The 23,094-nt window shown below is 40.6% G+C and overlaps 1 protein-coding gene across 3 annotated transcripts in view; it reads right to left on the minus strand.

Annotated features, from left to right (window-relative positions):
- Nucleotides 1-8,132: 8,132 nt before the first annotated feature.
- Nucleotides 8,133-23,094, minus strand: part of gnb1a (guanine nucleotide binding protein (G protein), beta polypeptide 1a) — a 47,218-nt gene continuing 32,256 nt past the window's right edge. For all 3 annotated transcript variants that reach the window (XM_084087114.1, XM_084087115.1, XM_084087116.1), the window contains exons 2-11: nucleotides 20,998-21,110; nucleotides 19,780-19,818; nucleotides 19,562-19,668; nucleotides 16,469-16,532; nucleotides 13,925-14,087; nucleotides 13,608-13,674; nucleotides 12,480-12,681; nucleotides 12,175-12,391; nucleotides 11,240-11,355; nucleotides 8,133-9,946 (exon numbers count right to left, since the gene is read on the minus strand). In XM_084087114.1, coding sequence (XP_083943240.1) covers nucleotides 11,249-11,355; nucleotides 12,175-12,391; nucleotides 12,480-12,681; nucleotides 13,608-13,674; nucleotides 13,925-14,087; nucleotides 16,469-16,532; nucleotides 19,562-19,668; nucleotides 19,780-19,818; nucleotides 20,998-21,054 — 1,023 coding nt within the window. In that variant the 5' untranslated portion in view covers nucleotides 21,055-21,110 and the 3' untranslated portion in view covers nucleotides 8,133-9,946; nucleotides 11,240-11,248. The remainder of the gene's footprint in view (nucleotides 9,947-11,239; nucleotides 11,356-12,174; nucleotides 12,392-12,479; nucleotides 12,682-13,607; nucleotides 13,675-13,924; nucleotides 14,088-16,468; nucleotides 16,533-19,561; nucleotides 19,669-19,779; nucleotides 19,819-20,997; nucleotides 21,111-23,094) is intronic.

The following is a 23,094-nucleotide window of genomic DNA, read 5'->3' on the forward strand; positions in this document are numbered from 1 at the left end:
GAACAAAATATTCCGTTACAGTTTAGTAGTAATGATTTCATTCATGATTTCAAGTTCTTCACTGAGAAAATAGAAAGCATCAGAACCACAATTGTAAACGTTCAATCTTCAATCGCGCCTTATAATTCAGCCTCAATTATCACCCCTCAAGAACAATTACAGTTCTTTACAACTATAGAACAAAAAGAGTTAAATAAACTTATCACTTCATCTAAAACAACAACATGTTTAATAGATCCTATACCAACTAAACTACTGAAAGAAGTGTTACCTGTAGTGGAAGAGCCTCTCCTCAATATTATTAACTCATCTTTATCTTTAGGTCATGTTCCAAGAACATTTAAACTGGCAGTTATAAAACCTCTCATTAAGAAACCACAATTAGACCCGCATAATCTAGCAAATTATAGACCCATTTCAAATCTTCCTTGTATGTCTAAAATACTAGAAAAAGTGGTGTCCGCTCAACTGGGCTCTTTCTTGCAAGAAAATGATATCTATGTCAAAGTTTCAGTCAGGATTCAGGCCGCATCACAGCACTGAAACTGTGCTCGTTAAAATCACAAATGATTTACTTTTAGCTTCTGACCAAGGCTGTATCTCAATACTAGTTTTACTTGATCTAAGTGCTGCGTTCGATACTATAGATCACACAATACTCTTAGATCGACTACAAAATGATACTGGTGTTCAAGGACAAGCATTAAGCTGGTTCAGATCATACCTATCTGACCGCTACCATTTTGTCTATTTAAATGGAGAAAAATCTATCATAACTCCAGTAAACTGTGGAGTGCCGCAGGGATCTGTGTTAGGCCCTCTGTTATTCTCAATATATATGATGCCACTTGGAAATATTATAAGGAAACATAGAATTAGTTTCCATTGTTATGCTGATGACACTCAAATCTATATTTCATCACGGCCAGATGAAAGCGCTAAATTATCCAAATTGACAGAGTGTGTTAAAGATATAAAAGATTGGATGACACGCAATTTTCTTTTATTAAATCCAGACAAGACAGAGGTACTAATCATTGGTTCAAAAAACCGCCCACAAAACCTCTCACAATACAACTTTAACATCGTAGGATGTCCTGTTACTTTATCCTCTACAGTAAAGGACCTGGGTGTTATACTAGACTGCAACCTGTCTTTTGAAAATCATATTTCATATGTTACAAGAACAGCCTTTTTCCACCTTAGAAACATTGCTAAGCTGCGTAATATGCTATCAGTTTCTGATGCAGAAAAGTTAGTTCATGCATTCATGACCTCGAGACTAGATTACTGTAATGCTTTATTAGCTGGTTGTCCTGCATCCTCAATAAACAAGCTACAGTTAGTCCAAAATGCCGCCGCTAGAGTTCTTACTAGATCAAGAAAATATGATCATATAACACCAATTTTATCATCACTACATTGGTTACCTATAAAGTTCCGTATTAATTACAAGGTATTGCTACTGACTTATAAAGCCCTAAACGGCTTAGCTCCAGTCTATTTAGCGGATCTTCTATCGCCCTATAATCCATCACGCTCTTTAAGATCAATAAATTCGAGGCTTTTGGTCATACCTAGGATATCTAGGTCCACCAAAGGAGGGAGAGCATTTTCACATTTAGCTCCAAAACTCTGGAATAGTCTTCCTGATACTGTTCGTTGCTCAGACTCGCTCTCCCAGTTTAAAACTAGACTAAAGACGCATCTCTTCAGCCAGGCATTCATATAATACTTTTAATCTTACAGTTAAATCCGACCTCTAGTTCATAAACGCCAGAGGAGAACTGGCCCCCGACTGAGCCTGGGTTCTCCCAAGGTTTTTTTTTTTCTCCATTAGGTCACCTGATGGAGTTTTTCGGTTCCTTGCCACTGTTGCCTTTGGCTTGCTCAGTTGGGGATATTTGGGGATATTTAATTTAATTAATCAATCAACAATACTATTGATCAGCATTACCAAACGTGGACGTTTTCCACTAGAAACAAACATTGATGTATTATTTTAATTTAATACTGTGAAGCTGCTTTGATACAATCTGTATTGTGAAAAGCGCTATATAAATAAACTTGACTTGACTTGACTTGATCCTGATTGGCCTGATCCTGATTGGGTCTGGTTCTGATTGGTCTGATCCTGATTGGTCTGGTCCTGATTGGTCTAGTCCTGATTGGGTCTGGTTCTGATTGGTCTGATCCTGATTGGCCTGGTCCTGATTGGTCTGATCCTGATTGGGTCTGGTTCTGATTGGGTCTGGTTCTGATCCTGATTGGCCAGGGGCACGTTCAAGTTCAAAACGGTGCGCAACGTTTTGCTACGGTTTCCGGGTTGAAAGTCATGTTTCCTGGAAACGGCGTGCACCGGTGTGCAACGGGGTTTGAGATACGTTTTCTCTTGTTTGGTGGGTGTGTCAGAACTGCAGTCCAATCAGCAGCAACATGTATATAAAGCACGCGGTATTAAAGTGAACTCGCACAATGGGTTCAAGGAAAGTAATTTACAAATGTGTTTGATGCAGCTCGGTATACGCAACAACTGAGGATATAAGAAGACATGTTTGTTGTAAGTTTTATTGTAAAAATATAGGATATCAACATAATGATGATGTAGTTGTTTATATTTTTAGCTTCATTGCAAGTGTATGACATTTGGTATAGAAATAAACAATGGTAATTAAGTGCTTTTCCTAAAAATGAGAAAGAAAATACAGGGTATTAAAACAGTATGAACTACAAATAAAGTCAGTATGTGAGGCTAAATAGATGCGTTTTAGTCTGAATTAGGTAAGATGTGCTTCCATTTCAGTTTCAGCAATTCCTTCACTCGATTGGGATGTTCTCTTTTGTTCTGGGCGGCAAGTGCAGTAACTGTAACATCGGGCATATTTTGTAGTATTAAACACATATTTATACCGACTTCATCAGAAAATTCTTCACAAAGAACACAAAGAATGGCCTTCTCAGCTGCCATAGTTGCAACTCTTGCGTCATCAGAACAGTGTGTTCAACGCATCACCGTTTCGGTTTAAAAAATTTTGTGCAACGTTTTGTCGGGGCTGAACGCAGCCCTGGTCCTGATTGGCCTGGTCCTGATTGGCCTGATCCTGATTGGTCTGATCCTGATTGGGTCTTGTTCTGATTGGTCTGATCCTGATTGGGTCTGGTTCTGATTGGTCTGATCCTGATTGGATCTTGTTATGATTGGTCTGATCCTGATTGGGTCTTGTTCTGATTGGTCTGATCCTGATTGGGTCTGGTTCTGATTGGTCTGATCCTGATTGGGTCTTGTTCTGATTGGTCTGATCCTGATTGGTCTAGTCTTGGTTCCATTGAAAAGGACCACCTCAAACACTTAATGGAGGCTGAACAGGTGCCATTTGTTTTGCTCTGTCTCGATTTCCTCTGATTGTGTGTTCTTTGTAAAACTTGTTTTTGTTCATTCGATTTATAACTCTTGGGTTGTTTTGAATTACTTTGGTCTTCAGTTATATTGTGTAAATATTATTTACTCAATTTAGGGAAAGTAGGGAGTGTGACGCCATTTCTTTTGCATATATGTTTATTCTACGCTTTGGGTTAAGGAGTTAAGCAAGTCGCATTGTATTTTTCTTTTGATGTGATTTATTTCTTTAAGGGAATTTAGAGGGTACCAAACTACTTATTTTAGTTTTTTATTTTGGCCTTGTCCACTCCTGAATTTAACCCCTTCGTTTCTGGTTTTCACTATATTTTTGTCAGTAAATGTATATTTGTTTTGAACACTATCTTTGTGAGTGAGCGCACATTCATGTTGTGGCTGGCCCTAGATGGTCGTAGCAACATCTGAAAGATTGTTCGATCAAGGATGCGTTTCCCAAAGCCAACTATGTTCGCAAGCTCCCTCGTTACCAATAGAGTTCAGTGGAACTTGCGACCATAGCTGGCTAACAACGCTTTTGGGAAACACACCCCAGAATGAAGTTTTGAAGATTTTTTGGCAGAAATGTCAACATTTTGTGTCGTAATAAAAATAAAATGCTGTCAAAAGTGGGGGGTTTGGTGATCTGACATTTCCAAATTTGAAAAATCTGAAAACACATAGAAAAAGTAGCAGGGCTGGGCCACTTGGTGGCGCTACTATAGAGCAAACATGAAACCTCTGGTCTGGCTAATTCCAACTGGACATGCAGTGTGTTTGAGTTCATCATAGTCCACAGTTGCGGCCGAAAGCTGGAAAATGTCAGATCATAGATGGATGGATGGATGCTGTAAGGTCATGGATGGATGGATGGATGGATGCTGTAAGGTCATAGATGGATGGATGGATGCTGTAAGATCATGGATGGATGCTGTAAGGTCATGGATGGATGCTGTAAGATCATGGATGGATGGATGGATGGATGGATGGATGGATGGATGGATGCTGTAAGGTCATGGATGGATGCTGTAAGATCATGGATGGATGGATGCTGTAAGGTCATAGATGGATGGATGGATGCTGTAAGATCATGGATGGATGCTGTAAGGTCATGGATGGATGCTGTAAGATCATGGATGGATGGATGGATGGATGGATGGATGCTGTAAGGTCATAGATGGATGCTTTAAGATCATGGATGGATGGATGCTGTAAGATCATGGATGGATGGATGGATGCTGTAAGATCATGGATGATGCTGTAAGATCATGGATGGATGCTGTAAGATCATGGATGGATGCTGTAAGATCATGGATGGATGCTGTAAGGTCATGGATGGATGGATGGATGGATGCTGTAAGATCATGGGTGGATGCTGTAAGGTCATGGATGGATGCTGTAAGATCATGGATGGATGGATGGATGCTGTAAGGTCATGGATGGATGCTGTAAGATCATGGATGGATGGATGGATGGATGCTGTAAGGTCATAGATGGATGCTTTAAGATCATGGATGGATGGATGCTGTTAGATCATGGATGGATGGATGGATGGATGCTGTAAGATCATGGATGGATGGATGGATGGATGCTGTAAGATCATGGATGGATGGATGGATGCTGTAAGATCATGGATGGATGGATGGATGGATGCTGTAAGGTCATAGATGGATGCTTTAAGATCATGGATGGATGGATGCTGTAAGATCATGGATGGATGGATGGATGCTGTAAGATCATGGATGGATGGATGATGCTGTAAGATCATGGATGGATGCTGTAAGATCATGGATGGATGGATGGATGCTGTAAGGTCATGGATGGATGGATGCTGTAAGGTCATGGATGGATGGATGGATGCTGTAAGATCATGGATGGATGGATGGATGCTGTAAGATCATGGATGGATGGATGATGCTGTAAGATCATGGATGGATGCTGTAAGATCATGGATGGATGGATGGATGCTGTAAGGTCATGGATGGATGGATGCTGTAAGATCATGGATGGATGGATGGATGGATGCTGTAAGGTCATAGATGGATGGATGGATGCTGTAAGATCATGGATGGATGGATGGATGCTGTAAGGTCATGGATGGATGCTGTAAGATCATGGATGGATGGATGGATGGATGCTGTAAGATCATGGATGGATGGATGGATGGATGGATGCTGTAAGGTCATAGATGGATGGATGGATGGATGCTGTAAGGTCATAGATGGATGGATGGATGCTGTAAGATCATGGATGATGGATGGATGGATGCTGTAAGATCATGGATGATGGATGGGTGAATGCTGTAAGATCATGGATGGATGGATGGATGCTGTAAGGTCATGGATGGATGGATGGATGCTGTAAGGTCATAGATGGATGGATGGATGCTGTAAGATCATGGATGATGGATGGGTGGATGCTGTAAGATCATGGATGGATGGATGGATGCTGTAAGGTCATAGATGGATGGATGGATGCTGTAAGATCATGGATGGATGGATGGATGGATGCTGTAAGATCATGGATGGATGGATGGATGCTGTAAGGTCATAGATGGATGGATGGATGCTGTAAGATCATGGATGGATAAATGGATGGATGGATGCTGTAAGATCATGGATGGATGGATGGATGCTGTAAGATCATGGATGGATGGATGGATGGATGGATGCTGTAAGTTCATGGATGGATGGATGATGCTGTAAGATCATGGATGGATGGATGGATACTGTAAGATCATGGATGGATGGATGGATGCTGTAAGATCATGGATGGATGGATGCTGTAAGATCATGGATGGATGGATGGATGGATGCTGTAAGTTCATGGATGGATGGATGCTGTAAGATCATGGATGGATGGATGGATGGATGCTGTAAGTTCATGGATGGATGGATGCTGTAAGTTCATGGATGGATGGATGCTGTAAGTTCATGGATGGATGGATGATGCTGTAAGATCATGGATGGATGGATGGATACTGTAAGATCATGGATGGATGGATGGATGCTGTAAGATCATGGATGGATGGATGCTGTAAGTTCATGGATGGATGGATGCTGTAAGATCATGGATGGATGGATGGATGGATGCTGTAAGTTCATGGATGGATGGATGCTGTAAGATCATGGATGGATGGATGCTGTAAGTTCATGGATGGATGGATGCTGTAAGTTCATGGATGGATGGATGCTGTAAGATCATGGATGGATGGATGGATGGATGCTGTAAGTTCATGGATGGATGGATGCTGTAAGATCATGGATGGATGCTGTAAGATCATGGATGGATGGATGGATGCTGTAAGTTCATGGATGGATGGATGCTGTAAGTTCATGGATGGATGCTGTAAGATCATGGATGGATGGATGGATGGATGCTGTAAGTTCATGGATGGATGGATGGATGGATGGATGCTGTAAGATCATGGATGGATGGATGGGTGGATGCTGTAAGATCATGGATGGATGGATGGATGCTGTAAGGTCATGGATGGATGGATGGATGCTGTAAGGTCATAGATGGATGGATGGATGCTGTAAGATCATGGATGGATGGATGGGTGGATGCTGTAAGATCATGGATGGATGGATGGATGGATGCTGTAAGGTCATAGATGGATGGATGGATGCTGTAAGATCATGGATGGATGGATGGATGGATGCTGTAAGGTCATAGATGGATGGATGGATGCTGTAAGATCATGGATGGATGGATGGATGGATGCTGTAAGATCATGGATGGATGGATGGGTGGATGCTGTAAGATCATGGATGGATGGATGGATGCTGTAAGGTCATGGATGGATGGATGGATGCTGTAAGGTCATGGATGGATGCTGTAAGGTCATGGATGGATGGATGGATGGATGCTGTAAGGTCATGGATGGATGCTGTAAGATCATGGATGGATGGATGGATGGATGGATGGATGGATGCTGTAAGGTCATGGATGGATGGATGGATGCTGTAAGGTCATGGATGGATGGATGGATGGATGGATGGATGGATGCTGTAAGATCATGGATGGATGGATGGATGCTGTAAGATCATGGATGGATGGATGGATGCTGTAAGGTCATGGATGGATGCTGTAAGATCATGGATGGATGGATGGATGCTGTAAGATCATGGATGGATGGATGGATGCTGTAAGGTCATGGATGGATGCTGTAAGATCATGGATGGATGGATGGATGCTGTAAGGTCATGGATGGATGCTGTAAGGTCATGGATGGATGCTGTAAGATCATGGATGGATGGATGGATGCTGTAAGATCATGGATGGATGGATGGATGGATGCTGTAAGATCATGGATGGATGGATGGATGCTGTAAGATCATGGATGGATGGATGGATGCTGTAAGATCATGGATGGATGGATGGATGGATGCTGTAAGATCATGGATGGATGGATGGATGCTGTAAGATCATGGATGGATGGATGGATGCTGTAAGATCATGGATGGATGGATAAATTTGGTACAACTCTTCTTCTGATCACATTATTATAGATTAGCATTAGCATTAGCATGTGAGCTTGTGCACTAAGAATACAGTAAAGGTTTGATCACAGCTCCACCTATAGACCAAACCTGTGCATAACCTTCAGAGTTTGGCACAACACACACGTTACTCTCCTTTGTGCTTTAATGCAATGTTCCATTTCTCTCCTCCTCTCAGGAATCCTGCAGAAAATCATCAATTCATTAAAAAAAAGAGGAGAAACAACGTAAGATCGTCTCAAACTGCTTTTATTACATCTTAAATAACAGTACATTTTAATATAGTTTCTATCTTGCATCCAGCTTTCTGTTGTACACTGACTTTAAAATTAAATACAAAAGATGGATAAGGGAACAGTGGGGGGGTTATCCGTATGGAGAGAGGACAGGGAAGAGAAGAGAGGGAGAAAGAAAAGCAAATTTAGTTCTTTTTTAGTCTTTTATTTTTCTTGCCGACTCCAGGCCTAACGCACAACGACAGCACTTTTTTGTTTTTGTACAGAATGTTGCAGAGAAATAACAGAATGGAAGAAATGCCACTACAGCGAAGGAAAGAGCTTTTCTTGATACATGTCGAGAGGAAAGACGAACTCCTGCCATTCAGATGCTGCGTTACTGTTTTCCTTTTTTATTAAAGAACAGAAAACCTGTTTGTTACAAAATGTCTCTAGCACTGTCTTTGTATCTGAAATTTTTCTTTTGCTACAGAGAGAGAGAGATTTCTTTGTTCTAGTTATTTGAGAGTGTGTTTTTGTACAGGGTCAGTGTGTGTGTGTGTGTGTGTGTGTGTGTGTTTGGGGGGGGATTCACAAACTCTCCATGGACAGAACAACTCACCATTCATTTTTGTGATCAACATGTTTGCTTCTCTTAAGTGCATAGCTTTGAAAGTTAAACTAAGTTGTGTATGCACAGAGTAGCAAAAGAAAAAAGTAAAATAAATACTGTGGTGATCTATTAAACAGGTTATTAAAAAAAAAAAAGAAAACATCAAGGACTTAGTTCCATATGCACCTCTTTAAGCAATTCTACAGCATGCGATTCTACGAGTTTCCCACCCATGGCAGACAACCAAAATAAGAGTTTTTTTTTTAATTTTTTAACTTAAAAAGTTTTCAATATCATTATTTTCAAACATTGATTTATACAACATGTCATTCACAGAGTAGTAACTGTTTTCCAAGCACAAAACGGGCACCTCTGTCGAAACCGAACAAAAAAATGAAGAACCGCCCACCCCTCCTTCAACATCCTCCACATCAAAGAGAGAAAAAGAGAAAAGAAAATTATTAAAATGATTGGTTAATCTTCACTGAATTACTCATCATTTTCCACACAAAAAAAAGCATGAGCGGAAGAATGGTTAAAATTGACATGGTTTCATCTTCGGAAATCAAGCATTCGTCATCGTGAACAGCACGTGCTTGGTTAGTTAACGTTTTTGAAAAATTTTATTACTTGTGCAAACAAAAAATTGCAAGTAGACCAAAAAAAAATAAAAATTGTGTTAATCAAATTTCCCGGGATTAAATATACAGGCCTGATAGCAGCTAATGGACCCCTGATCAAATCCTTTACGTAAAGACGGATTTTGACAGTTTTAACTACCAATTTGATCCCAAAATATTTAAAAACTCGAAGAGAAAAGCACATCTGCGATCCTGACTGGGGGAAAGAGGTCCACAAACGGCCCATAAAGCTATCGAGCGCACGTTTCGGTTAGGAACGCGCGCCTGCTTTCACGTTAAGAGAGATGACGTTAGCATAATGACATAGCAGTGGAATGAGTGTCTTTATGTTCTCAGAAATGGTCCCAGAAGGATTTGCACAATTAGCAACTTTTATCCCCTTGCCCACTACAATCTAGCTGAGTGTAACAATTGTGCTCTTTTTTTCTTTTCTTTTCCAAAGGAGAGATATTTGCTCTTTTGCCGTGTATAGATGTTGGGGGTCAGTTCTGTTGTGTTTGAGAAGGAGAGAGGAGAATAAAATCGAACATTTTCATTTTGGAATGGTCTTCCAGTCAACCTTAGAGTCCGGATGCGATCTGGGAAGAAAGGAAAGGAAACATTTACTTAAAGTCAAATTCACAACTTAAGACTTTTTCTTTTTTCTTCAGTACACTTGATGAAACAGACCGGATTAACACTGATTATCAGAGACTCGGGATGCTTTATTCAACACACACACACACACAGTATTGAGTGGTTTATGTTCTGATATATAAACACATATGAATTACAGGTCGACTGTATATGCGGTACCACTCCCACTCATTCAGACAGAGGACATATACAACATATTACAACACAAACACCATAAGTAAACATTGTCATAATTCATCAACAGTAGGATCATAAGCGACAGCTTGGCATAAATGCATGGTTTTCATTTACTGTGAGCTACATTTATTAAAGACTGTTCTGCCCTTTTTTAAACTCCTGATGTTGTTTCAGGCTCTACTAGAACAGGTTTTCCTGCTTGAATGTTGATTATTTTCCTCATATTCTCCATTGTTGCGGCTCCTCTCTTCCCAGTCTGTCAGTAACGCTCTGTTTACTTCCTGTCTCTATGAAGCCCCTCCTTCTGAAAAGCACACTGTGCTCTGATTGGTCGGCTGGAGCCGTGTGTTGTGATTGGTCGAGCGCTTCGAGTGTGTTTGGGAATGTCCCGCCCCTTTCCATAACCGCCAGTTTCAACACACTACTAACTCAACCAGGCCCCGCCCCTTTATTCTGCGCATGAATTATTATAATGAGTAATATTGTGACGTGTTCCCGGAAGAAACTCAAGACTACAGTGGAGGCGTTTCAGGAGTTCAGAAACACTGACACTGATATAGAGAACAACTGGAGCTTTTCATGATCAAACACATTAAAGACAATCACTGGTCCTCAATTTATTGCCTTTTGATGTTAATAATCAAATTAGGTTATATCTTGATTTCCTGTTTTTTAGCCCTAAATTAAAGACATCTCAAACAATTCAGACTTTTCTTACACCAGTAAAGGCTTTTAATAGGATGGAACTGAATTGATGTTTTTCATCTCTAACAGCAGAGGGCAGTAGAGATGCGTGTGTGTGTGTGTGTGCAGATGATGGAGACTGATTTTCTGAGGCATCATTACAGCCAAATCTGACATCACTGGAGCCTTAAAGAATGGCCCGGCTCCTCATCAGAGGACATCGACTGGGTTTCTGATGCTGATTCTTGTCTTCACAAACGAATGTGCTGCTAGTTTTACGTCATAAAGAGCAGTGAAGGATTGAGTGTGGAAAGGCAAAGCTTGTGCGTACTCTTGAACCCTGTCGCCCGTTCACTGAGATGTGATCCGTTTACCTTGCGGCTTTAATTCCAGATCTTCAGGAAACTATCCCAGGAGCCAGTAGCCACAGCCATCCCATCATCAGTGACGCCCAAGCAGCTGACACGGTTATCATGACCCGCCAAAACCCCTGCAAACACACAACATGCACACGTCACTTACTGGAACACACATCTGACGGGTTCCTCCCACATCTTCACACTCATTTCACATCAAAGGATGCAACTCTCATAATGATGCTTGGATTATAAAACAATGTCATGCATAAATACACTACCGGCTAAACCATTTATTCTGAAAGAGTCTCTTCTTCTCACCAAGAAATGCAACTGTATTATTGCTCAGCTCTTCATATAAAGTTTATATTATATACACTGGCGGTCAAAATAATGAAATAATTTATTTATGTTTTTGAAAGAAGTCTGTTCTGCTCACCAAGGCTGCATTTATTTGATCAAAAATTCAGTAAAAATTGTGAAATATTCTTACAATGTAAAACAGCTGTTTTACAGAAATCATTGTAATATGATGATTTGATGCTCAAGAAACATTTCTCATTATTATCGATGTTGAAAACAGTTGAGCTGCTTCATATTTTTGTGGAAAACATGATACATTTTTCAGGAGTCTTTGATGAATGCAGTTCAGTTTCCTCAAAAATCTGAAGCAGCACAACTGTATACTGTAAGTTTAATATATTAATTTAACTTATGAATAAGACTTTCTGCACTGATTTCAGCCCTTTTTAAGGCATTCATTTGTCTAAGGGTGAATTAAGACTTTTTAAAGGTGAATTAAGACTTTTTAAGGCTTCAGTCGTGTAAGGGTGAATTAAGACTTTTCAAGACCCTTTTAAGACCCTAATTGGCTTCATCATCATCATCGTAAGTAATTCTAAAGTTGGGTTGTCCGTGCATTAGGATCCGTGCAGAACCTCTCTCACACTGACCTGCGCGGTCGGCTTTGAGAGCATCCCACACGTTGCAGTTGAAATCGTCGTAGCCGGCGAGCAGCAGGCGTCCGCTTTTGGAAAAGGCCACGGAGGTGATCCCACAGATGATGTTGTCGTGAGAATAAACCATCAGCTCCTGATCGGCACGCAGGTCAAACAGCCTGCAGGTGGCGTCGTCCGAGCCCGTGGCGAATGCATTCCCGTTGGGGAAAAACTGAGAGGAGAAAACCAGGTTACTAACATCACGTGAAACGTGTGTGTGTGTGTGTGTATTTCAGCGCGTGCGTGTGGGAGCCGCTTACACAGATAGCGTTGATGTCAGACTCGTGGCCGGTGAAGGTTTGTCTGCACATGCCTTCTCTGACGTCCCACAGCTTAGCAGAGGCGTCACACGCGCCCGACACAAACAGACGGGTGTCTGGGGCCAGAGACAGTGACATCACATCACCGGTGTGACCTGCGAACGTGGTCGTCTGCTGCCCGGTCTCGATGTCCCACAGAGCACTGAAACAAGCAACACACAAACCAACGCATGAACACTGTTCCAGTCATTGTTATTAGTATTGTGAAATAATAAGCTAATAATAATTAAATTACACCTTTCAATACGGTTTTATATCATTTCATTTTTTTAATATGGAAGCTCGTTTCTGCCACAGAATTCTTTAAAAAAAAAAAGGTGATCTTTACAATGAAACTGAACAACAGCCGAAATGCATGATTTTCCTGTTATCTCTGTGAAGCTGCTTTGAAACAATCTGTATTGTATAAAGCACTATATAAATAAAAGTGACGAGACTCGCAATTGCGAAATGAAGTCTCGATTACTTTTTTAGTTTAGACAAAGAATTGTCTAATTGTCTACTAAGAATTGTGAGAAAAAGACAGAATTGTTGCAAACTCCCGACTGCGAGGGGGAAAATCAGAATTGAGTGTTATAAACTCAGAATTGCTAGAAAATTACTGATTGCGTTATAAGCTCAGAATTGTCAGAAAAGTCTGAATTGAGATTGCGAGTAAAAAAGTTATAAACTTGAAATTGCAAGAAAAGAGTCAGAATTGAGAGTTATAAAGTCGATACTGCAAGATATAAACTTTCCACTGTAAGGACAAAAAGTCTTTTTTTTATTCCATGGCGGAAACAAGCTTCCAGTTTTCAAATATTTATTTCCATTTATGATCATTTGTCTTGTAACATGGCCTGTTGACAGATCTGATCCAGCAAAATAACTGAATGCTACTATAAGATTAAAAACAGCTCTTGTGAAACAAAGCAGACGAATTTACAAGAACATCAGTTTCAACCCTATAGTCTCTATATATGCACTGGCCGAACATATATTCAAGTGTGTGATCAGTGACAACTCCATAGATGAACTATAATGCTGATAATCATGAGCGTTTCGGTCTAAAGCAGTGCCCACACTCACCAGGTGGTGTCGCCAGAGCTGGTGACGATCTGGTTATCATCCAGAAAACGGCAGCAGGACAGATAGCCTGAGTAAAGACAGCAGTTCAACATCAGGAAGGAGAGCAGAACACCACACACACACACACACACACACACACACACACACACACACACACACACACACACACACACACACACACACACACACACACACACACACACACACACACACACACACACACACACACACACACACACACACACACACACACACACACACACACAAACACAAACACTGAGGCTCAAGTGCAGACATGATTGTGTGAGAAGGGTTACCTGTGTGTCCAGCCAACTCACGGCTGACACGCACGTTCCCCTCGCGGGTCTTTAGGTTGTAGATGGAGCAGATGTTGTCCAAGCCTCCGCAGGCCACGTAGTTCCCAGACGGGGCGTAAGCACAGGTCATCACCCACGAGGAGCGCAGAGGAATAGCGTGCACCTACACACACACGTCAAACAGATTTAGCTTTCATGGGACACGTTGAATCTCGTGGTTCTGAATCTGCATGTCAACATTTGAAGTGGATCAAAACCATTCATCAGTTTTCTGATCCACTTCAAATGTTGACGACTGTAGTTGACAGATGAGAAGATTAATGAGACTGTAAGAACAGGTTCGCCGGCTCTACTTGTGTCATTGCACAATCACCACAAGAACGAACGGAATTTCTAGAAGCTACGAGGAAGAAATATTTGAAGGCAATGCAAATCAGTTCTGCCAAACACTGAGATCACGCCCCCATTAAAAGTTGCCAATAGATACTGAAATGATAAAAATAAAATGACAGCCTTTCTTTAGCTCTGACACAATTCAGTGCCTGCTGATGTGTGTGTCTAAGGCTTCCTTTTACAGTGTATTTCTCAAAGCAGTGATCACTGTAGCCAATCATTGAGCGCATGAATAGACCAAAATCTGTTGATTATAACCAAAGTACAGCGGTTGGACAATGAAACTGAAACACCTGGTTTTACACCACAATCATTTATCATTACACCGTGTCCTAACTACACACACTGTCCTAACTACACACACCGTGTCCTAACTACACACACCGTGTCCTAACTACACACACCGTGTCCTAACTACACACACCGTGTCCTAACTACACGCGATAAAGGGTTATTTTCCATGTTAATCAGTGTTTGACGATTCTATTTTAGAAACGGTTTCTATTTTTCTGCGACGTTGCGCTGGAACAACAAACACAAAGTGTGGCGATGATAATCTGAGGTGCTGTTTATGTGCTTTATTTAATGTTAAAAGCGCGTCATGTGACTCTGAACATCATTTAGTGCTCCAGCTTTGTGGCTGTAAAAGCAACAGTGGATAATTCACCTCAGATCCTGAAATTAAACAAATGGAAACAAGAACGTTCAAACTGTGAACAAACAAATGTATTCTTTGACAAAGATTGTTTTAGTAACTCAGTAGCCTATGTGTTTTTAATAATGTTTAAATGGTGTAATATTTGTGAATTTGATTATGTAGCTGCTTTTTCTTGCGAGTGTCAAGATTACTCTCTGGTGCTGTGCGCTCGCCACAAGACTCCGCCCACACACTGTTCTTATTGGCTGACTCCGCCCACACGCTGTTCTGATTGGCTGAGGGTTTTGCTTGATTTTGACGCATCTCGCAGTCGCGTCTAGTGTGGACATACAAATTATTTGTCGCTGGAATCTTATCGCATCGCGTCTGGTTAGGACACGGTGTTATGGTGAAGGACATCCTTTTGCAGCCAATACAGCATCAATTCATCTTAGGAATTACAGACACAGTCTGTCCTTCAGTGTTTAGCCTTCACATTTTGAGCCGTTCCTCTTCCAGAACACGGTCCAGGTCACTATATGATGCTGGTGGAGGGAAATGTTTTCGGACTCGCTCCTCCAAAACACCTTAAAGTGGCTCAATAATCCTCAGATCTGGTGACTGTGCAGAGCATGGGAGATGTTCAACTTTATTTTCATGTTCATCAAACCACTCTGTCACAAGTCTTGCTGTGTGTGTTAGTGTATTATCATCCTAATGCACGGCCCCATCTTCAGGGTTCACGAGGAATCGGGTGTTGAGCTTCTTTAGGCGTCTCCATAGTGAAGGTGGACTCATCACAGAACAATGTGTGTTTCACACTGTCCACAGCCCACAGGTCCCTCTGTTGGCACCAATGAAACCAATGTTTGGCATGAGCATTAATATTGACTGTGGAGCTCCAGATCAGCAGTTTTGGGGGAAACCGGAGAGTCGAGGTGTGCATTTACTGTGGTTTTATGTTTTTTGGATACAATCCGGGTTGGTACCAGGACATGCCTTTCACACAGCTTCCTCTAGCGTCGCCAGCGACTCCTGTTGGATGTGGTTCGTCCGACATTACTCTGGACACCAGAGCTCTCCATACACCACAGACTTGATGACGAGACGCGCACCAACAATTTGTCCTCTTTTCAATTCTGATATGTCTCCCATTATGTTTTGTGGATTGCAATATTTTAAGTACAGCTGTGCTTCTGCTCTGCTAATTCAAATCTCCAATACTTTATTAGCCAGTGTTTCAGATTCATTGTGTTTATACAGGGGTTGGACAATGTAAATAAGACATTCACCGTGCAGTCTAGACTTTATCCATCCATTAATATCTATCTATCTATCTATCTATCTATCTATAGTTTTTGCTATGTAACTGAAAATGGTACAGTTCCATCGTTAACACAGTTTTAAAAGCCTCATGAAATCAGTTGAGAGAATCCAGGCTAAGAAGTTATTTAACATGTCATGTCACTAAATGACACCATCAGTTCACACATGGCATTGGCTTTCACTTTTACCTTGTTTGTAGTATAGCTGTCCCAGATAATAAGTTTTCCATCCTGGGAAGCACTAACAAGAAGCCTGAAAAAAAAAACACAGAGGGTGGAAATTAAGAAACCGAGAACAATGATCATCTCAACTCAGTCTGAACTAGGGATGCTCATATTGACCGTTAAACCGTTAACCGAAAGTAAAAATTGACGATTATTACAATCAGTTAAACAGTTTAAAAGTCATTTTTGTTAGTTTGCTGCACTGCATGGTTAAAAAAAAAAAATACTAAAAAAAATACTATATAGCCTGTATTTGTTAACTCACGGGTGCGTCGACACGCAGCCACACGAGCCTACAGACATACGCTGAGCAAGCAAAATGAAGCGAGTGAAATGAAATACTGTGTGGGACCATTTCGACAGAAAGGGCGACGAAGTTACTTGCAAAATATGCGACGCGGTATTAAAACACAGCAGTAGTACAAGTACCACGCAATATCACTCGCGAAGCAAACATCCACAAGCAACTGAAAGGCGCTTCCCGAAGCTGGCCACTCCAGCGAGACGTTATCCCTGTATTCCCGGGACACCTGTGCCATCGGAGAGGGTGTTTCTGTCCACAGGCTGTGCTCCAGACTAACCCCACATCATGGAGACATGTTACTTTTTTTAAATAAAAACTAGACCAGGTGTGATTGAGGCAGGCCTGCTATTTTTATTGACGGAAAAACAGTCTGACGGGAAAAAAATTGCCGTTTTTTCAAACGGATTGAGTGTTTTCTTTTCGTCATCTTAATTAGTTAATTTAAGTAAAAAAAATATGTAGTGTAGGCCTATTTTATGTTTTTTATTTATATTATTTTATTCTGTTGTCACTGTCAGAAATGCTGCAGGTGCGTGAGAATTTGATGTGAATCCAGGTTCTGTTGTTGATCGGTTCTCTTTGCACGTTAAAATAAACACGTGAATTTTTTTTGTGTATATTTAACGGGTCACAGACACTCGTCCATTTTAATTTTATTTAATGCCAATTCAATATTAGACTCTAACCAGTTAACGGTCAATACTCGGATAACGAGCGGCGGTTGTCGGTCGGGAAAATGAACCGAAATCTATGTGATAAGAAAACAGTCTGATGATTATCAAATGGATATAAAACATGCCGAGTGCAGATGTGTGACATGATCTGCACACAGAGGACGTCCTGTTCTATCTGAACTATTTTAAGTTTAGAGTAGTCAAATAACCCTTCAAAAGAAAATAGCATTCACATGATGTCCATACAATAATAATCACATTAGAAGAAAAGCACTCGCACTTTTCAAGAGTCTTGAGAATAATCCATCACAAAACTCACTTGTAGACATACGAGAGTCATATTCTAAAACACAGTTTCGGGAGATTGTGTTATTGTGGATATAGTTATGGCTAAAGGCTGTGTTGTTGGGCATATGTGCGTGCACTCAGAAATGCCATGCATTATGTGAGCGCTTCAAATGATCTCAGGCCGCAGCTAAACACTTAACAGTGTGTGAAGACCAAACTCTTCTGCTGTGGAGCGTCCTCGTTTGTGCACCATGAACAAACACGCACGCACGGTGAACGCAAAGTGCTCCGGATTCAATGCAACTGATTTATGTAATTAGAAATGTTCTTGGTAGTTACAGCTTCACACAAAGTTAAATGACACGCAGTGACACAGATGAGCTGAGACGAGCTGCTGCTTCTATTTCTATGAAGAATACAGGCACTGAAATACACACGGATCCTCGGAGGATTTCCTTAATGCCAAACGAAGACGCTTGTGTTTAATCAGACCGCCTTAAAATAACGTGTAATATTCAGCATATCCAGTTTCACTATTATATTGTACATGTTGTTTGCACTCTTGTTAGTTGGAACTTTCTGAAAGCAAGTTAACATGCGCCTCTTTATTGACCGATAAATCTAAATAAAAAATTGTATATAATTTTTGAGAGCATGATTACAAAAGCAAAAGTCTCATCATTAAAATCCATGTCCCAAACACACAATTATAATATTCTCATGATAATTATATGTAGCCGATCGCTTTGATTGTTTGATTTGATTGATTTTGACCTCCCAGCCCAGAGGCTGATGTGACTGGATTAGGGATATGCATGATTTTGGATTTTTGCTGATATTGAATATTTTTCAAGTCATTTTTCAACTCTAGCACTCCTAGAGTTATCTAGAGTTATCGCAGGCGCATGATCAACATGTTACCTTAGCAAGGCATAGCAGCCATTAAAAGCTTTTGCACAATGACATCATTTTCATGACGATTAAGCACCTCCAATTTTCATTACTGTAAATAAGTGCTTCTACAGTCCTCTTTCTACAGTAGTGAAATGAAATAAATACAAATGCATGCTGTTATAAATCATGGTGGTATTTTTCCTACACACACACAAGCTTCCATGTTTACTATGTGCACGTGTATGCATGCGTGTTGATCATTGTTTAGATGATGTAAATAAAAGTCTAAATTAAATATCTTCATCATTCAAAGCAATCGCATCTCTTCACAACACTCTTCAACCACTAGATTCATATGGATTTACTTTTATGAGGAATTTATAACCTTTTTTTGAATCTAAGTTTTGGCACCCGGACTTTCAATGGGGAGACCGAAACCTCCCAGGTTTCATTAAAAATATCTTCATTGGTGTTTCGAAGATTAACCAAAGTCTTATGGGTTTGGAACGACATAAGGGCGAGTAAATGACAATTTTCTTTTATGGCTGAACTTTTGGATGAATTGTCATGAATATCATGTCACAATGAAAAAATCTGTATGGTCCTAAAACAAATCATTTTTCTTTTTGCAAAATAATTTTGCAGTAAATGTGATCCAGTCATGTGACCTAGCAGATTCAGAAACAAAGCTGTTGTGAATCATATGAAGCGTTTTTTTTTGTTTTGTTTTGTTTGTGGCTTTTCATTGCTTCAGCGGGTGTGTCGTTGTCAATGCTTTGTTTTAGTGAAAATCTTCTTTGACGTGAGATCACACACACGACTCCTCTGTACATTAACCTCAACACAGGTGAACCGTCACAGCTGTGCTATCTCATGGCACAGGGCTCGATGGATCACCTTGAGTCAGTGCCCCAGTGCATGGCGTAGATCTTTGCCAAGTGTCCCCTCAGTGTCCGTCTAGTGCGCATCTGAATCCGCCCCACAGGCTCAATATTGGCTGTGATCTGCCAGAAACACATGAGAACAAAACCTAGTTCAAGAGACACCCATATAAAACTCCATCTCAATACAACAACATGATTTGAGACGTTTATTTGATGTTTAAAGAGTCCTACCTGAGAGAGGGTGGCATCCGCACATGCTTTCCGTGCATCCTTGAGAAGAAAAACACAGATAAAGCCACATTCACAAACACAAAACTTCAGACAGATGCAGAAGTAAAGATGCAAAGAAGTGTCATAACCAGGCACCATACAGAAAGCGTCAAGCCCAAAGTACGCTTTGGTTTTCGATCTCGTGGATTTTGTGCCAATAAGCCTATAACAGCGTCACAGAGTGACTGGTAAAATGTCTTGTTGCCTGCGGCAGTTCTATGACACTCTGTATGACACACTGGTTATGACGCTGCATGTCAGTGTTTGAGTAAAAACAAAAACAAATGTGTGTAATGAGCAATGCTGAGGATAAATGTTACTTTGTACAATCTTCATATTACATTCTGAAAACTATCATATCATATTACAGAAAACTGTCCTGCATCAAAAAACATGAGGGTGATTGTGTTTTAGGCCAGACATGGAGTGGCGATTGACCCGAATGCACCAGTGAGTGATGGGATATTTTGCTATGAAATGACTGAACTTTATCATGTCTGGTATCATCTCATAATCTTTTGTTGCATTTCATGCACTCAGAGTAAGATCATTTCAGCATTTTCCAACACTTCAGTGTTCACTTTTGGAAAAAGCTTTAAAACACTGGTGTGGACTAGGGCTGTCAAATACAAATTAGAATTTCGAATCAAGTCGCGCGTCTGTTGTTTTTGACGAACAATATTGTAGATGTCGTGAGTAGAAGTGTTTCTGAAGGGCAGTTTGCTATTGTGTGTTCATGTAGTTCATTACGCTGTGTGTTGAAGAGTGTTTGAACACCGTTTTATGCACTATTGTAACCTAATTTTCCTTGCATGCACATTAAGGAAACTATATTTTAAGAACAATTGTTTTAAAAGTTAATGCACTTTAAAAAGTGTAATTTCAATAAAAGATGCGATGCTAGATTTGGTTTATATTTGCTTATTGCTTGCGCCCTCTTGTGGGCATAGGAGACAATACAGGACTTTTTTTTCCTCTAACATTAAGTATTGCTTTTAGAATTTGAATATAATTCGAATTTTGCAAATATTTAAGAATTTCGCATTTAACTTTTAAGCCATTTTGACAGCCCTAGTGTTCAAATGTATCCAGATTAATGTATACGTAGCCTATTACGATATGACATGGTAAAGTGTTGAGCATGTGTGTGTGTGACGTGTTTTGCATGCAGCGACTGACTCTGATCTGGTTTTTCAGCTGTTCAGCCTCCTGACGCAACTGGTCGAGTTCGCTCATTTTCTTCTGCTAGACGATGGGCTTCACTCCGTCCGCTTACTGCCGCTCGCACTGATCTGAAACACACACAAACAACATTACTCTATTGACTGCATATTACTAAACAATTGATTTACATGTATGTACATTGCGTGGCAGAGCATTTAAAGATGCAACCTCCTCAAGTTAATGAACTGCCATCAAAACAAATTAAGGATTTGTTGGTTAACATGAACTAACAATGACAAATACTTCTAAAGCATTCATTATGTAAGGGATAATGTACATCCAGCCGGTTGTTATCGCAGAATAAACCCGACAGGGTGATCAGGATCAGGTCTTCATCAGCCTGAAGGGGTTTATTCTGAGATAACAACCGGCTGGATGTACATTATACCGCTTATTACACGGATACTTCCACAAAAGTAAATAATTGGACACAAAATATTGATCTGAGTTGAAATATTGAACAGTTTCAGCGGCAAGTTCAAACTAGACAGACATTTAAGAGATACGGTATACAGTCATAACACTTATTACACAGCATTTCACCACATTAATCATTATGGAGATTAGAGATATTGATTTCAGATTAAACTGTTTTACAATCTGACCTGTTTGTCTCTCATAATCCAACAGTACAAAACAATAGTCACAACATCAGCAGCTGTGCTTGTATGAAACAAGAGCGAGTCCACGATACTGGATGGCTTAATTAAATAACTGTACACAAAATACTGATTTGACTGAGTTTTAATATTTTATTAGCTCACCAAATGCAAAACTTCCACGAAGAAAGACCGTTCCTAGTGAGTGTATAGCACTGATGACTTCAGTGACCCGGATGAGCCGGTGTTTCTGTGTTCAGCGGCTGATATCTGGGAATAACACACTGCTGGATGCCGCTATTGACCAATCAAAATCAAGTACTCAACAGAGCCGTGTAATAATCTTAGTTGATGCTAATTTCAATATAAAAGGTCTGTTTTTGCATGATCAGGTCCAGCTGTTTGGGAACATTACACACCCGATGTGAACGGCGCACACCAACCCCGTCTGATCGCCGTGATGGAGACACCAAGCCTCATTATACACCAGTCGTTCAACCCACAACATGCACAAGCACAGCTGACATCAGCGCTATAGTTAGAGCCCCGTTACCACTGGACACGGTGAGAAAAGACATTTCCAACACTAATGAAGGGATGCGAGCACGTCTCTTTCTCCGCCTGTGTCCTTGCCAACCCGTGAAGCCGTTGCTTAGCAACAGTGTTGTGCAGCGAGCCGGTGCTAAAGATCACCATTACTGCGTGTCTCCAACACAATCACACAACTACACAAACACTTCACCGTCCGAGCACAGATAATTGCATTACTATACAGTGAATATGATACGCTGCCGTTTAATTAGACCCTATGATCGGATACACCATCCTAAAAAAATCAGGGATGATCTACTGAGTACATGTACAGTACTGTGATGACTATTGACAAAAACATTTGCATGCCGACAATGCAATGGATTTTTTTTCTTTTTCTGAGAGGTGATCTAACCTTTTCACCACACTGTGAAGAAAACCGGCCAGCCAATGAGATCCGTGCTTTGGGTCACATGCTCAGATCCGCTGCGGTTTCCTACTCTTGTCTCGGTTCTCTTGCTTTTAATGTTGTTTGGCAAACACCATAGCGAATACACAAATCTGAATGGCTATTGCACAAACTCATTACAGAACGTCACATGACATAATTTCCATTTAAAAGGACTAATTTGACAAGACTTTTTCTTCTCCGTGACAAGTGTCAGAAACTGAAAGTTGTTCACCGCTGTATTTCTGCTTTTCACTCCGAACAGACAAATTAAATGCAAAAACCGGACTGAATTTCCGTGCTGAACATTGCGCTTTAGCACACAAAAAAAAAAAAGGTGTTAAACCACTTTCTCTTTATGACTTCAACAGCGAAAAAGCGTTCAAGTCAACAAGTTTAAGAACGCTGATCTCAATAAAAACCATGACCTGTTGTCTTAAGGTCACGATAACATGAAAATCATGACAGAAAGTG

The sequence above is a fragment of the Abramis brama genome (assembly GCF_963993115.1).
Source record: "Abramis brama genome assembly, chromosome: 16".
Classification (NCBI taxonomy): domain Eukaryota; kingdom Metazoa; phylum Chordata; class Actinopteri; order Cypriniformes; family Leuciscidae; genus Abramis; species Abramis brama.